Source organism: Micromys minutus, assembly GCF_963924665.1.
Source record: "Micromys minutus genome assembly, chromosome: 10".
In the NCBI taxonomy this organism is placed as follows: domain Eukaryota; kingdom Metazoa; phylum Chordata; class Mammalia; order Rodentia; family Muridae; genus Micromys; species Micromys minutus.
Genome location: NC_137979.1, coordinates 21,588,757 through 21,602,416, shown reverse-complemented (window position 1 = coordinate 21,602,416; position 13,660 = coordinate 21,588,757). Strand labels below are relative to the sequence as shown.

The 13,660-nt window shown below is 48.9% G+C and overlaps 1 protein-coding gene across 1 annotated transcript; it reads left to right on the top strand.

Moving 5' to 3' along the window:
* Positions 1-247: 247 nt before the first annotated feature.
* Positions 248-13,508, top strand: ACAP1 (ArfGAP with coiled-coil, ankyrin repeat and PH domains 1; the record flags this gene model as incomplete). Its single annotated transcript, XM_080924488.1, has 22 exons — positions 248-300; positions 935-992; positions 3,979-4,098; positions 4,318-4,371; positions 4,473-4,531; positions 4,791-4,974; positions 5,115-5,159; positions 5,271-5,366; positions 5,474-5,548; positions 5,636-5,745; positions 7,705-7,756; positions 7,841-7,941; positions 9,251-9,374; positions 9,472-9,674; positions 10,128-10,197; positions 10,303-10,397; positions 10,492-10,661; positions 11,314-11,486; positions 12,455-12,564; positions 12,657-12,767; positions 13,108-13,157; positions 13,408-13,508. The coding sequence occupies 22 exons, from the start codon at positions 248-250 to the stop codon at positions 13,506-13,508; spliced, it is 2,214 nt and encodes a 737-aa protein (XP_080780614.1).
* Between the last annotated feature and the right edge of the window lie 152 nt (positions 13,509-13,660).

Below are 13,660 nucleotides of genomic sequence, written 5' to 3'. Positions count from 1 at the left end.
ATCTCAGCACCCACCTCGGCTCAGGCCCCACCCCTGCCCCTCCCAGAGCTGCCTAGAAGTGGTAGGGTTAGAGCTCCTCCTGGGTCACCCCTTTCCCTTTGGGGAAAGGATTACAGACCCAGACTCTTCCTACCAGAGGACTTTTCTCCATCTTCAATACCTCTTCTGGGGGGTGGGGAGTGCATCTGTCTCCATCTCCACCTACCTGACCTCCAGGGCCCGGGGCCCCCAAAGCAGGTCGTCTGAGATGACGGTCAAGCTAGATTTTGAAGAATGTCTCAAGGACTCACCCCGCTTCCGGTAAGTGTGTGTAGGTCTATCAGACTAAGGAGGGGAAGGAAGGTCCAACATGCCCAACAACACACTCACACACACAGCAGGACAAACCTTAGAGCCTAGGCCACAGAGACCAGAGGGAACTGGTGGGAAAAGGTACCTCTGCTCTTCAACACAGGCTCTCAAATCAGGCATGGTGTCTCATGCCTGTAACCCCAGCACTTGGAAGGCTGAGGCAGGAAGGTTGTTGAGTGTTCCAGACTAGCCTGGGCTACAGAGTAAAACCCTTTAAAGACAACCCCCCCGCCCCCCCCCGCCCCCCCCCCGTGATCTCCAAAGCTCAAAGCCTTTCTGGACCTTCTGGCCTTTATAATTGGCATTTCTTCTTCCTTCTCACTGGAACCCCTCCCCCAGCACCTGCCCTGGGGCGGTTAGCAACTTCCTGCCCTGGCCACATCCACCCTCCTACTCTTCCTGCTCTGGTCTGGGTTATTGAAGCTTAGAATATGCACGGTAGCACCAGAGCGGTAGCTGGCTCAGCTCATAGGCTAGGTCTGTCTGCACCCACCACGCCATGACTCCAACCCCAACCCTGATGCTAGGCAGAAGGCCCGGTTGACCTGTGTGCCATCCTATGACCCTGTCCGTCCTTTCCCAGAGCCTCGGTGGAACTGGTGGAGGATGAGGTGTCTGAGCTGGAGACCCGCCTGGAAAAGGTGACCAAGCCGTGGAGAAAGATCCAGAATCGGATTAAAATAAAAGAGCAGAATAAAATTAAGATACGAGGTCAGGGAGATGTCGGGAGACTGGGAATGAGGTAGAGTCATTGAAAGTTCATCTGTGCCTGGCGGCACTTGAGTGTGCACACACACACACACACAAAACCACATTTAAAATCTGGATGTACTGGCTCATGCCTTTAATCCCAACACTGGTGAAGCTGAAACATAAAGATCTCTGTGTGTTTCAAGCCAGCCAGGGCAAAAAAAAAAGGGTGTGGTGCTGAATCTCTTATGAGCTCAAAGATAGCCTGGTCTGCTTTCCATAGTAAGTTCTAGGACAGAAGAGAGACTATATATAATTTAATATTATATTAATATACATAATATATTTTTCTGAGGCATGGTCATATGTAGCCCAGGCTAGCTTTGAATGTACCATGTAGTTGAGCTGATCTTGAATTCCCAATCCTCTGACCTCTACTTCTCTCCCGCAGATGAAAGTCACCCTTGTGCAGGTTAGACAGGCTGGACTCTGCCACCAGTTCTAGCTCCAGAGCAAATACTTCTAAAACATTATTAATACTATTTTATTATATACATATGGCTGTTTTACCTGGGTATATGCCTGTGTACCATGTCCACACCCAGTGCTTGCAGAGGCTGGAAGAGGGCATCGGATCTGGAATTGGAGTTACAGTTGTGAGCTACAATGTGGGTGCCGGGAATTGAATCTGGGTCCTTTGCACGAGCAGCCAGCCATTGAGCTAATCCTCCAGCCCCTCAAATATTTCTAATGGAACTTTTAAAATTCAAGTTAATCATACACTTTCAGAAATTCTAAAAGAGGCCATGTCCTTGCTAGCTTCCCTGAGTGGTGATATCTAATGTAATTTTTCCTCATTATCAGAACCAAAACTTAGCATCGACACAGTCCAATTAACAATAAAGTCTATAGGGACCAGAGGAGATGGCTGGTCAATAAAGTGCACCTCTGGCAAGCATGAAACCCAAGTTTGATTCCCCTGTGTAAACGTGACAGGGTGGGTGTATGGTATGCATTTATAATCCTAGCATTGATGTAGAGACAAGAGAAGCACTAGGGCTTTCTGAGCACCCAGCCTAGCCTAACATGGGCTTCAGAGACTAATGAGAAATCCTATGATAGACATTGCTCTTTCTCTTTTTTTTTTTTTTCCCCTCAAGGTCATTCTATTTATCCCTGACTGGCCTGAAACTTGCTATGTAGACTAGGCTACGCCTCAAACTCATAGAGGCCTGCCAGCTTTTGCCTCGGAGAGCTAATCTGTCTGCTTGTCTATCACCTATCTAATCTAGAATCTAGTGGTGTGTGTGTGTGTGTGTGTGTGTGTGTGTGTGTGCGCATATGCTGTACTGCATGTGAGGAGGTCAGTGGACAAGTCTCACAAGTCAGTTCTTTCGCTCTACCCTGGGCTCCAGAACTGCACTTAGGTTTCCTGGTTTACCTGTCACATGTCTACAAGGTAAATTATTTCCCTGGCCTGAAGTTCGCTTCTCTAAAAACTATTAGTTCAGTGTGCTGGCACACACCTTTAATCCCAGCACTCAGGAGGCAGAGGCAAGTGGATCTCTGAGTTTGAAGCCAGCCTCATCTACAGCGATAGATCCAGGACACCCAGAGGTACACAGAGAGACTCTGTCTCGAAAATAACAAAGTGTTTGAAGTCTATTCGAGTCATCTTGTACATTGACAGTTCCTCTCTATTGCCGAGTCCCATTCTTTCTTATGGATGTTGTAATTATTGTCTTAGATTTTTTTTTGTTTGGTTTTTTGAGACAAGATCCTTCTATGTCGCCTTGGCTGGCCTAGAACTTGCTATGTAGACCAGGCTGGCCTCAATCTCACATAGATACATTGTCTCTGCCTTCTAAGTACTGGGATTAAAGGCTTGTGTCACCACATCCAGCTAATTATTGGTTCAGTTTTATGGAATGTCTTTCCTCATATTGGAGAAAGGGGTTTGTAGACATAGAACTAGGCTGCCCATTGAGTCACATGTGAGTTACAGTCATTTTGTCTCCTAATCTCAGACTACTGGGACTTGATCTTGGTCAGTATCCTGACCACACCTGGCCCTGATAGCCACTTTCAACCCAAGCTATATTTTTTAGACACCTCCACAAGCCTCCAGAAAAATGTGCTGGGAACACATGGAGCCTGGGTTCCTGGCACCCGGCCATCTTTTCACAAAGCTCCTCTGTAGCCTTTCACCACCCTGGACCACTTGGAAAGACTCCACCAACACTTGGTCTATTCAAGATATGGATGGAAACTCCTGCCAAAGTCTAGCATGGCACCTTTAGGGTGATGCAGCCACAGCCATGTTTGGGGTTCTAGCTCAGCCACCTGGCTTTCCCTTCCCAGATCAGTCAGTTATAGTTTGACCATTACAAGGGCACTGGAAAATGGACAACTGAACACTCCAACATCTTACTTGACCCTGATCCCGAGGTCTAGATGAATAGTTAATGTTTGAAAAGGAATGTTTAGAGAGTATAAAATAAGACACTCTCTCCACCCCAACATACAACGAAGGCCATAGACTCGAACGTAGGCAGAAACTGGGTACTAGTAACAAAACAGTGCAGGGGGATGGGGTCTTAGGGGAGCCACCTATTCAAACAGGACACAGAAAGGCAGGCAGGATCGGACAGGGAAAGAGATTTGGGAAGTAGAGATGACAGTGACTTTGGGAGCAAACTTGGAGGAATGGCAGGAACTTGGAAACAGGCACAGGAAAAGGAAGCCAGGAAGCAGAGATAATGACACCACAGGTGTGTGTTTGACGTGGGGTGGGGGTTGCACTAGGCTGGGTGGGACAGTAGATGAGATTGGTAAAGCGTTGTACAGCCTTGGGCAAGGAGCGAAGTGGAGCAGAGGGGACATCACTTGCTGTGCTGGCCACGGGTGACATTCTCTCTCGTGCTTCATTCTTCCCAGCTACTGAAGCTGGGTTCCTGCCTCCTAGAGAGTGGCCACCATTACCTTGCTGCCAGCCGTGCCTTCATTGTTGGCATTTGTGACCTGTCTCTCCTGGGTCCACCGGAGCCCATGATGGCGGTATGTGATAATTCGGAACCAGAGCTGTGGTTGCTAGGGGCAGGGCACTGGGATAGAGAGACGCTGTGGAAGAGGAGGGCTGACTTGGGGTCTGTAGAGCCCAGGCCAAAGCAAAGCTGGACCTACCCAAGATAAGTCCTGGCAGGACCTGGAGTTGGACAGACCTTAGTGTCTCATACTTGATTCTTTCTCTGTGTTTTTTTTTTTTCCTTTGCCCAGGAGTGTCTGGAAAAATTCACTGTGAGTCTGAACCACAAGCTGGACAACCATGCTGTGAGTGTGTGTGGGGGTGGGGAGGGCTGAGGGTGAGGGAATGGTTGGGGTAGGTTTGATCAAGATCCTCCTGACTGTCATGTGTCAACTTCTTCCAACAGGAGCTCCTTGATGCTACTCAAAACACACTGCAGCAGCAAATCCAGACTCTGGTCAAGGAGTGAGATGGGAGGGAAAGGGGGGGGGGTCTTATTTCCCCAGAAACTAGCTCTCCACCTCTCTTCCCACAGGGCCTCCCCCACAGGAGGAGCTATGAGGGTGGGTGGGAAGTGGCTTGACTTTTGTCTTCCCATTCCAGGATTCCCAGGATTTCCCTCTCTACATAGGCTGACCGGATATAGGTGGGCCTGATCCGAGATTTCTCTTTCTTGAACCAGGAGGATAAATCTGTGATCTCGTTTTGTCTCCCCTAACTCTAGAGGTCTCCGGGGCTTCCGAGAGGCTCGCAGGGATTTCTGGCGAGGGGCTGAGAGCCTGGAGGCTGCTCTTACCCACAATGCAGAGGTCCCCAGGCGCCGTGTCCAAGAAGCAGAGGATGCTGGAACTGCTTTGAGGACCGCGAGAGCTGTGTACCGGAGTCGGGCATTAGATTATGCCCTGCAGGTAGGTGCCAATCCCAACCCATCCTCCGGGAGAGATACCTGAATACCTTGAGGTTTCCAGGAGAAGGGGAGTTCCTAGGGTGCAATGGGGGGAAATGCTGTGGTTTCTAGACTGACCTGAGGTCTTTTTGGGGCCTTCAGGTCAATGTGATCGAGGATAAGAGGAAATTTGACATCATGGAGTTCGTGAGTTTCAGAAGCAGCAAAGATGGGGAGGAACCGGCTGACAGCAGGAGGGAAGAGGAAGCAAGGGGGTAACCCTTCCTTAGTTCTGCCCCTGCTCACCTTGCCTATCAGGTACTGCGTTTGGTCGAGGCCCAGGCTACGTATTTCCAGCAGGGCCATGAAGAGCTAAACCAGTTGGCTCAGTATCGGAAGGAATTGGGTGCCCAGGTAAGGAGCCTAGAAATTTGGTGCAGAAAGGTTAGAGTACACTAAGATGACTCTTCTGGACTGGTTAGGGTGAACTCAGACATCTGAGATGACCCTCCTATGCCCAGTTGCACAACCTGGTCTTGAACTCAGCTCGTGAGAAGAGAGACATGGAACAGAGGCACGTGTTACTGAAGCAGAAGGTGAGGGCTGGCATGGGGACAGGAGGAAAAGCCGTGTGTGGCTTTGTCTCTGCCTGTCCCAGTTGTCTCTGACTCTCTTGCTTCCAGGAGCTGGGTGGTGAGGAGCCAGAGCCCAGCCTAAAGGAGGGGCCAAGTGGCTTGGTAATGGAAGGACATCTTTTCAAACGTGCCAGCAATGCATTTAAGACCTGGAGCAGGTAAGAAGACAACTGTCTCAGCTAAACCCAACCAACTGAATATTCTTAGATCGGTAATAATTGTGTATTGTGTATGAAGCACATCAAGATATAACCCTTATGGGCTAGAGAGGTGGCTCAGCGGTTAAGAGCACTGACTGCTCTTCTTCCAATTTCCAGCGACCACATGGTGGCTCACAACCATCTGTGATGGGATCTGATGCCCTCTTCTGTGTGTCTGAAGACAGCAACAGTGTACTCATATACATTAAATAAATAAATAAATAAATCTTCTTTTTAAAAAAAGATACAACCCTTAGTCAGCAAAGACAGTCAAACACCTAATTAACTGCATACTATGTTAGAAGGTAATAATAAAATGTCTGGCCCAATGGTGCACTCCTTTGACACCAGCTCAGGGGAGGCAGAAACAGGCAGATCTTTGTGAGTTTCAAGGCCAGCCTAGCCTACAACATAGCAAGTTCTAGGACTACCAGTGATACGTAGAGAAACCTTATCAAATTAATAATAATAATAGTGATGGTACATAACTGTAAGCTCATACAGCATTCTTCTTCTTCTTCTTCTCCTTCTCCTTCTCCTTCTCCTCCTCCTCCTCCTCCTCCTCCTCCTCCTCCTCCTCCTCCTCCTCCTCCTCCTCCTTCTTCTTCTTCTTCTTCTTCTTCTTCTTCTTCTTTTTGTGGGCTGAGGATTTGAACTCAGGGCCATGCTAGATAAGGGATCTACAGTTGAGCTACATCCACAAGGTAGGGTTCCCAATTCTAAATAAAATGTCAGGGGCTGGGCTTGGTGGATCATGGCTGCAAGCCTCTAGCACGTTCCAGAAGCAGGTAGGAAGATTGGAATTCTGTCTGCAAACAAACAAGGGACAGAACTGTTACTTTATTTTTTGATACCCACTATTTTTTTGGGGGGGAAGGGGGGTGGACAAATCTCTTGTATCCAGGCGTCTGATCTCAAAACTTACTATGTGGTCAAGGATGACCTTGATTTCAGCCTCTGCCATCATGCCCGGCTAAGAAAGTAACTTCTGAGTCAAGATATCTGAATGAAGGATGCTGTAGGTAGAAGGACGAGTTAATAGGAAGGAAGGCCCTGAGTTCTCTGAGCATTTGCAAACCAGCTGTGGGCATGGACAGGGTTGGGGAGGAAGGAGGAAGAGCTAAAGGGGTTACAGAATCTTTCTAGGACTTAGCAGACATTGGTGGGACTTGGAGGGTAGTCTGAGGAAGATGGGGAAACCCTGCAGGGCTTCAAACAGAATGCTGATGTGTCTTCTAGAACCACCCCCAGCCCATAAAAAAACTTGGTACAAATTAGGAAATGGAGTCCCTTCCCCCAACATAGTTTTATTTGCCAAACACTGTAGCAATAAGCCTGATGTAATGACAACCGTCAGGAACCTGAGGTGAGAGAATTACATACAGATTTGTGGTCAGCCTGACTACAGAGGGAATCGAATTTTAGGCCAGTCTGGGTTCCATGGCAAGATCCTATCTCAAGCAAATCCTCCTGAGACACCAGAAACGTGTCTTTCACTATGTTACACATTTTTACAACTTTTCCAGCTGCCTCCCACTGCTGTCCCCTTCAACACTGGCCACTGTTAGAAAAAAAAAAGTTGCAACAATAAAACTTATTTTAGTTAAGAGAAAAGAAAGAAAACTGGGTGTGGTGGCATATCCTTGTGAGCACTTGAGGTGGAGGCAGGAAGAAGAGTTGAAGGCTAGCCTTACTGCCATCTGCTGGAAGGTTTGTCCAATCTCAGTTGTCCTAGGTGTGCAGAACACCCCTTAACTCTCCAATTCTGCACAACTTCTCACCACTGTCTGGAATGTCCTATTGGGCTGTCAGCCCACACCTCTTTCCTCAGCAAGCTACTTAGGAGGCAAAGAGCACAGTTTCTCCTGAGCCTGTCCCCATGCTGGGCATGTATTTAACCACTTCTGTCTCCTCCAGACGCTGGTTCACCATTCAGAACAACCAACTGGTTTACCAGAAGAAATATAAGGTGGGTAGGTCCTCGGTGTCTGGGCTCTAGATAAACTCCTCCCTTGTTCACTCTAGCTCTGGCCCTCTTATCACTTTCTGCCAGGACCCTGTAACTGTGGTGGTGGATGACCTCCGTCTGTGTACAGTGAAGCTCTGTCCAGACTCAGAAAGGCGTTTCTGTTTCGAAGTAGTGTCCACCAGCAAGTAAGTATAGTCCCTGGGGTGGTATTATAACATGTCTAAATAGTTACAAACCCAAAAGTCAGGGCCACCAAAATGAGTTTCCCTGTGCAGTTCCAGGGCTTAACCCTTTGGTGGCTGGTTGAAGCAGGAAGCCTAGACTGAGAGGACAAGGTGGTAGGAGACATTTTGGATGATGCTCCAAATCTCTACAGGAGAACAGGTGCTTTTGATGGGGATCACATTTCAATAATTCGTGGTCAGTTGAAAAGATACTGGAAAACCTACTTTACACATAGGTTGCCTGCTAGAAACTGTTAGCTTACACCTAAAAGGTTCTTTTACAATAAAGTGTTATTGAATACTCTACTGAAAACCCAAGATGGTTGTATAAATATACCTTTGTGCATTAATATTGAGAAATATTGTCAAACTACCATAAGTTAGAGACCACCTGGATTTCAATATAGAAAATAACCGGGTACAGAATGCAACGGTAATGCCAGCACTTGGGAGGAGAGTCTTTTTTAAAATATTTATTTATTTATTATAAATACACTGTCGCTGTCTTCAGACACACTAGAAGAGGGCATCAGATCTCATAACAGATGACTGTGAGCCACCATGTGGTTGCTGGGAATTGAACTCGGGACCTCTGGAAGAGCAGTCGGTACTCTTAACCACTCCAGCCCTGGAGGAGAATCTTAAGTTCAAGGAACATAGCTTGTTCCTGTCTTAAGAATAAAGAGGCTAGTGAGATGGCTTAGCACTTGGGCCAAGCTTGATAACCTGAGTCCCAGGACTCACATGGTGGAAGGAGATAACCAAGCCCACAACATACTGTGCGTATGTTTGCACAGATACACACACATTTGGATATAATATAGTCTCTCCCTGCCCCAAGAAGGGGTTTTTCTGTCCTGGAACTCACTCTGTAGACCAGGCTGGCCTCAAACTCAGAAATCCACTTGCCTCTGCTTCCCAAATGACAGGATCAAGGGTGTGCACCACCGCCACCAGGTTAATATCTTTTTGAAACGTTCAAGGCCTGACTGGTCTACTAGCAAGTCTGAAGTCAGTCTGGACAGTTTAACAGACCCTATCTCTAACTAAAATAAAAGTTAGCTTGGCTGTAACTCAGAGGCAGCGTGCTTACTTGCTTAAACATACACAAAGCCTTGGGTCCAATCTCATTAGAAATAGATAAGTAAGTAAACATCTTTCGAAATCTGTATATCCAGCGGAGCATCCGCAGACTGTCAGCTTGCCCACCCTGCCGCATGGCTGTCTGGCCTCTGACTCCTAGTCTTGTCACTCCCACTGCCACCTGCAGGTCCTGTCTCCTCCAGGCTGACTCCGAGCGTCTCCTGCAGCTGTGGGTCAGTGCTGTTCAGAGCAGCATTGCCTCAGCCTTCAACCAGGCTCACCTGGAGAACAGCCCCAGGGGGCCAGGCCAGGTACCTTAACGTGGGCACGCAGGTGTACTGCCCTGGGAGGAGAACATCCCTTACACTTAGGCCCTTTGCTCGTCCTTTCTTCTTCTGTCTCCCTCAGGTCTCAGCCCAGGGCTCTGCTGCTACTCTGGGCTGTGGCGGGGCAGCCAGAGGAAGGGAGTCTGGGGGAGTTGGGCAGGTGGCAGCCCAGGTACAGAGTGTGGATGGAAATGCTCAGTGCTGCGACTGCAGGGAGCCAGCCCCAGAGTGGGCCAGTATCAACCTTGGCATCACGCTCTGCATTGAGTGCTCCGGCATCCACAGGTCATTCCCTGAGGCCCTGCTTAGGCCCTGCTTCCCACTCCTGTATGGCCCATCTCATGCACTCTGCCCTGGCTCTCTCACATTCTCCTTCTCTGTCACTAGTCTCCGAGCACAAAGTGCACATGTGAGTTGGGTGTGGACAGGCTTGGGGGCCTCCTAGATGAACTTAGTGTCTTGATCTGAAGACTCGTGGGTTGCTGGGGGTAGAACAGCCAAAAAGAGCCCAAAGAGGGAAGGGGTTGTGAGGTCCTAGCAAGTCCCTAAGGTCTCACCACCAGTCTGAAGTATAAAAGGGAAAAGAGATGACATACAAAGAGTGTTCCAGACCGCAGAGCAAGTGAAGAGGCTGGAGAGCCTGAGGTGCTAACAGAAGATAAGGGCAGCAATGAGCCAGGGGGAGACTATGTGTCTCTGCTGCCCACGCCAGGCATGACTTTCCCTCTGGCCCTTCAGGAGCCTTGGTGTTCATTTCTCCAAAGTCCGCTCTCTGACCCTTGACTCCTGGGAACCGGAACTAGTGAAGGTAACTAGGGTTCCTTGGGATATTGTGAAGACAGGGGACTGAGGAGTCTTGAGGGATCCGATACTCACCCCATCACCCTACTTCTTTCTCTTGGGTCTCCTAAAGCTTATGTGTGAGCTGGGGAATGTCATCATCAACCAGATCTATGAGGCCCGGGTGGAAGCCATGGCAGTGAAGAAGCCAGGGCCCAGTTGTTCCCGGTGAGGTTGGGGTGGAGGAGCCCAGGGCTTCCCTACAGTGGAGAGAAGCTGCAGAGAGGCTGAGGGACCAAGGGCTGTCTCCTTTAACTTCCAGGCAGGAAAAGGAAGCCTGGATTCATGCCAAGTATGTGGAGAAAAAGTTCCTGACCAAGCTTCCCGAAATTCGAGGGCGAAGAGGTGGAAGGGGACCCCCAAGAGGACATCCTCCTGTGCCCCCAAAACCTTCCATCCGGCCACAGCTGGGGATTGTCAGATCCAAGTCAGGTAGAGAGTCTGGCTTATTGCTGTAAGCTCATACTGGCCAGGCCCTATAGGGAGGCAGAATATGAGGTCCAGGATGTTCCTTGGAGGAGGTTGGGAGGACCAGACTACAGTCAATACAGTGGGGTGTGGCACTGTCATGAGGAAAAGTGTGGGGTGGAGAATGTCAGGAAGAGTCACTAAAAGGGGTGTCTCCAGAGAGAGGTTGAGCATGGCATCTCCAAACAGGTGTTTGTATGTTTGTTGTTTTGTTTTAGTATAGAATAGAGTTTATTCAGGGCATGGGGAGGGGTGTTGAGAGGATAGAAGAGAGAGAGAGCATTTCCAAAGGTTTGAAAAGAAGGGTTATGAGCCTAGCCAGGAGGGAGGAAGGTGAGCACTGAGTCTGTCAGGGAGTCAGCTCACTCTGGCATCCAGTCAGTCTGGGTGATGAGCAATACTATCTCTTCCACACCCAGGGCCCTCCACACACACACACCAACACGTAGGCACATCCACAGCGCTCTCATTTCTCACCACAGCCCTGAGTCACAAGGGCCTCCCCACAATCTGGACGTGACTCAGTTCACCCGTTCAACATCTGGAGACTTTGCCGAAGATTTTCTTTTTAGACCCAGTACTGATTCTCCTTAACAGAACTAAATCCCCTTAACAGAGTCCCCATCGGATGACATAGGAAGCCTGCACCCCGGGGCGCTGCTGTTTCAAGCCGCTGGACACCCTCCATCTCTTCCTACCATGGCTGATGCCCTGGCCCATGGAGCTGATGTCAACTGGGTCAATGTGGGCCAGGGGAATGCCACACCTCTGATCCGGGCCACAGCTGCTGTGAGGACCATGTTGACCTCCCCTACTCTATCCTAGAGCGCCTCCTGTCTCTTCCTGGGGTCTCCATCCTATAGGGAAAGATAAGTTCTATAGGCTAAGTGTTGGAAGTGTGATTTGGAGGTGGTGAACTAGATGTCAGATCTACCACTTACATGAGATTTTAAACAAGTTGACAATATCTCTGTGACTTAGTCTCCTCAACGTAAAATAAGAATAGCAGGAGGCCAGAGAGATGGCTCAGAGGCTGGGAGCACAAGCTGCATTTGCTCAGGACCAGTTCCCAGCACCCACAAGGCAGCTCGTAACTGTAACTTTAGTGCCAGGAGAGCCAACACCTTCTGTCAGCCCCTCATTCACCGCATGTGCTGCACAGGAATACATGTAGGCAAAACAGCTATACACATAAAAATAAAGCAATCTTTAAAAAACAAAAGGAATAATATGCCTCATCAGGGTGCAGGATTGGGTTTGGGAAGAGACAGAGTTTCTCTGTGTATCCCTGACTGTCCTGGAACTCACTCTGTAAACCAAGATGGCCTTAAACTCAGAGATATGCCTGCCTCTGCCTCCTGAGTGGTGGGCTTAAGGACATGTGCCACCACTGCCTGGCTTTTTTTAAAAAAAACAAATGCTATCTTTTCTTTTAATATTTTATGTGCATTTGTGATTTACCTGCGTGTATATATATATAGATGAGGGGGTCCCCTGGAACTGTCTGGAGTTACAGACAGTTGTGAGTTACTACATGGGTGCTTGGGATTGAATCTGGCTCCTTTAGAAGAGTAGGTGGTGCTCTGAACCCTGGGATATACTTAGTATATGAACATAATATATGAACATATAAGGGCCAAGCCTGACACCTCATTGTACCCTGAATTCCACACTCTGTTGTCTCGATTACACTACCCTAAAACATCCAAAAATCTAACCTTTAAAAATGCTGTTCCCTTCTTGATCTCTCCATGCAGAATTCTCTTTTGGCCTGTGAGTTTCTCCTCCAAAATGGGGCAAACGTGAACCAAGCAGACAGTGCTGGCCGGGGCCCACTCCACCATGCCACCATTCTTGGCCACACTGGGTAGGGAACTGAGGAAATGCCACCATGGGGAGGAAGCTTTCCCGGAATGAAATTGGGGGATGACTGAAGCTGAATTTGGCTCTCCTCTCTAGGCTTGCTTGCCTGTTTCTGAAACGGGGTGCAGATCTGGGGGCTCAAGACACAGAAGGCAGGGACCCTCTGACTATCGCAATGGAGGCCGCCAATGCTGACATCGTAACCCTGTGAGAACGCCAGAGGGGCAGGCTAATGCTTGGACAGTCTGTTCATCTTTGGGGTGGGACTAATGTCAAAACCAGACTTGGAGGGTGAGGTCTGGGGAGGGGTGCGTGTCCTGGGGTGTGGAGCAGGTGCATGGACCAGTAAGGTGAGATATTGAGAGTTCATCCTAGGAGTCTTTATTAGGACACCAACACCTGCATAAAAGTTCGTGTGTTTAAGCTTTTCTTAAAAGCACCAGTTATGGAAAAGCATTTTTAAGGGGTGATGCAGCTCAAGAATTGGGAGTTGGACAGAGGATGGGGAGTTGGAGAAGAAAAGCTTGAGGTCTTTTACTCCCTTCAGGTTACGATTGGCAAAGATGAGGGAGGCTGAAGCGGCCCAGGGCCAGGCAGGTAAAGTATTGTATCCCTCCTCCCCACACCATACCGGAATGCTGGACTTGTATACCTGTCTCCTTAGTAACCAATTACATTAATAGCATTGTTTCTTCAGCAAACATGTTTTGGGCACAGAGAACTTGCCTGACCTTTGGAACAAAGGAAAAGGCGCCGGTGCTGTGCTTAGGATGCAACCAAACATAAAGCCCTTTACCGTGCTACAACCACCTGTGTTGCCTAGCTGCTTATCCTCTCACTTCCTTAGGAGATGAGACGTATCTCGACATATTCCGAGACTTCTCCCTCATGGCGTCGGACGACCCGGAGAAACTGAGCCGTCGAAGTCACGACCTCCATACTCTTTGATTCCAGGCCCCTCCTCATCCTGCTAATGGCATGTTCTCCATTAAAGACTCTCAGCTTTGCCTTTTCTTTCTCAAGTCATTTACTGTGCGCCACCTGGGGGCCCAGCAGGGTGTTTGGCACACTGGCCACCCAGGTGGGGGTAGCCGTGGTTA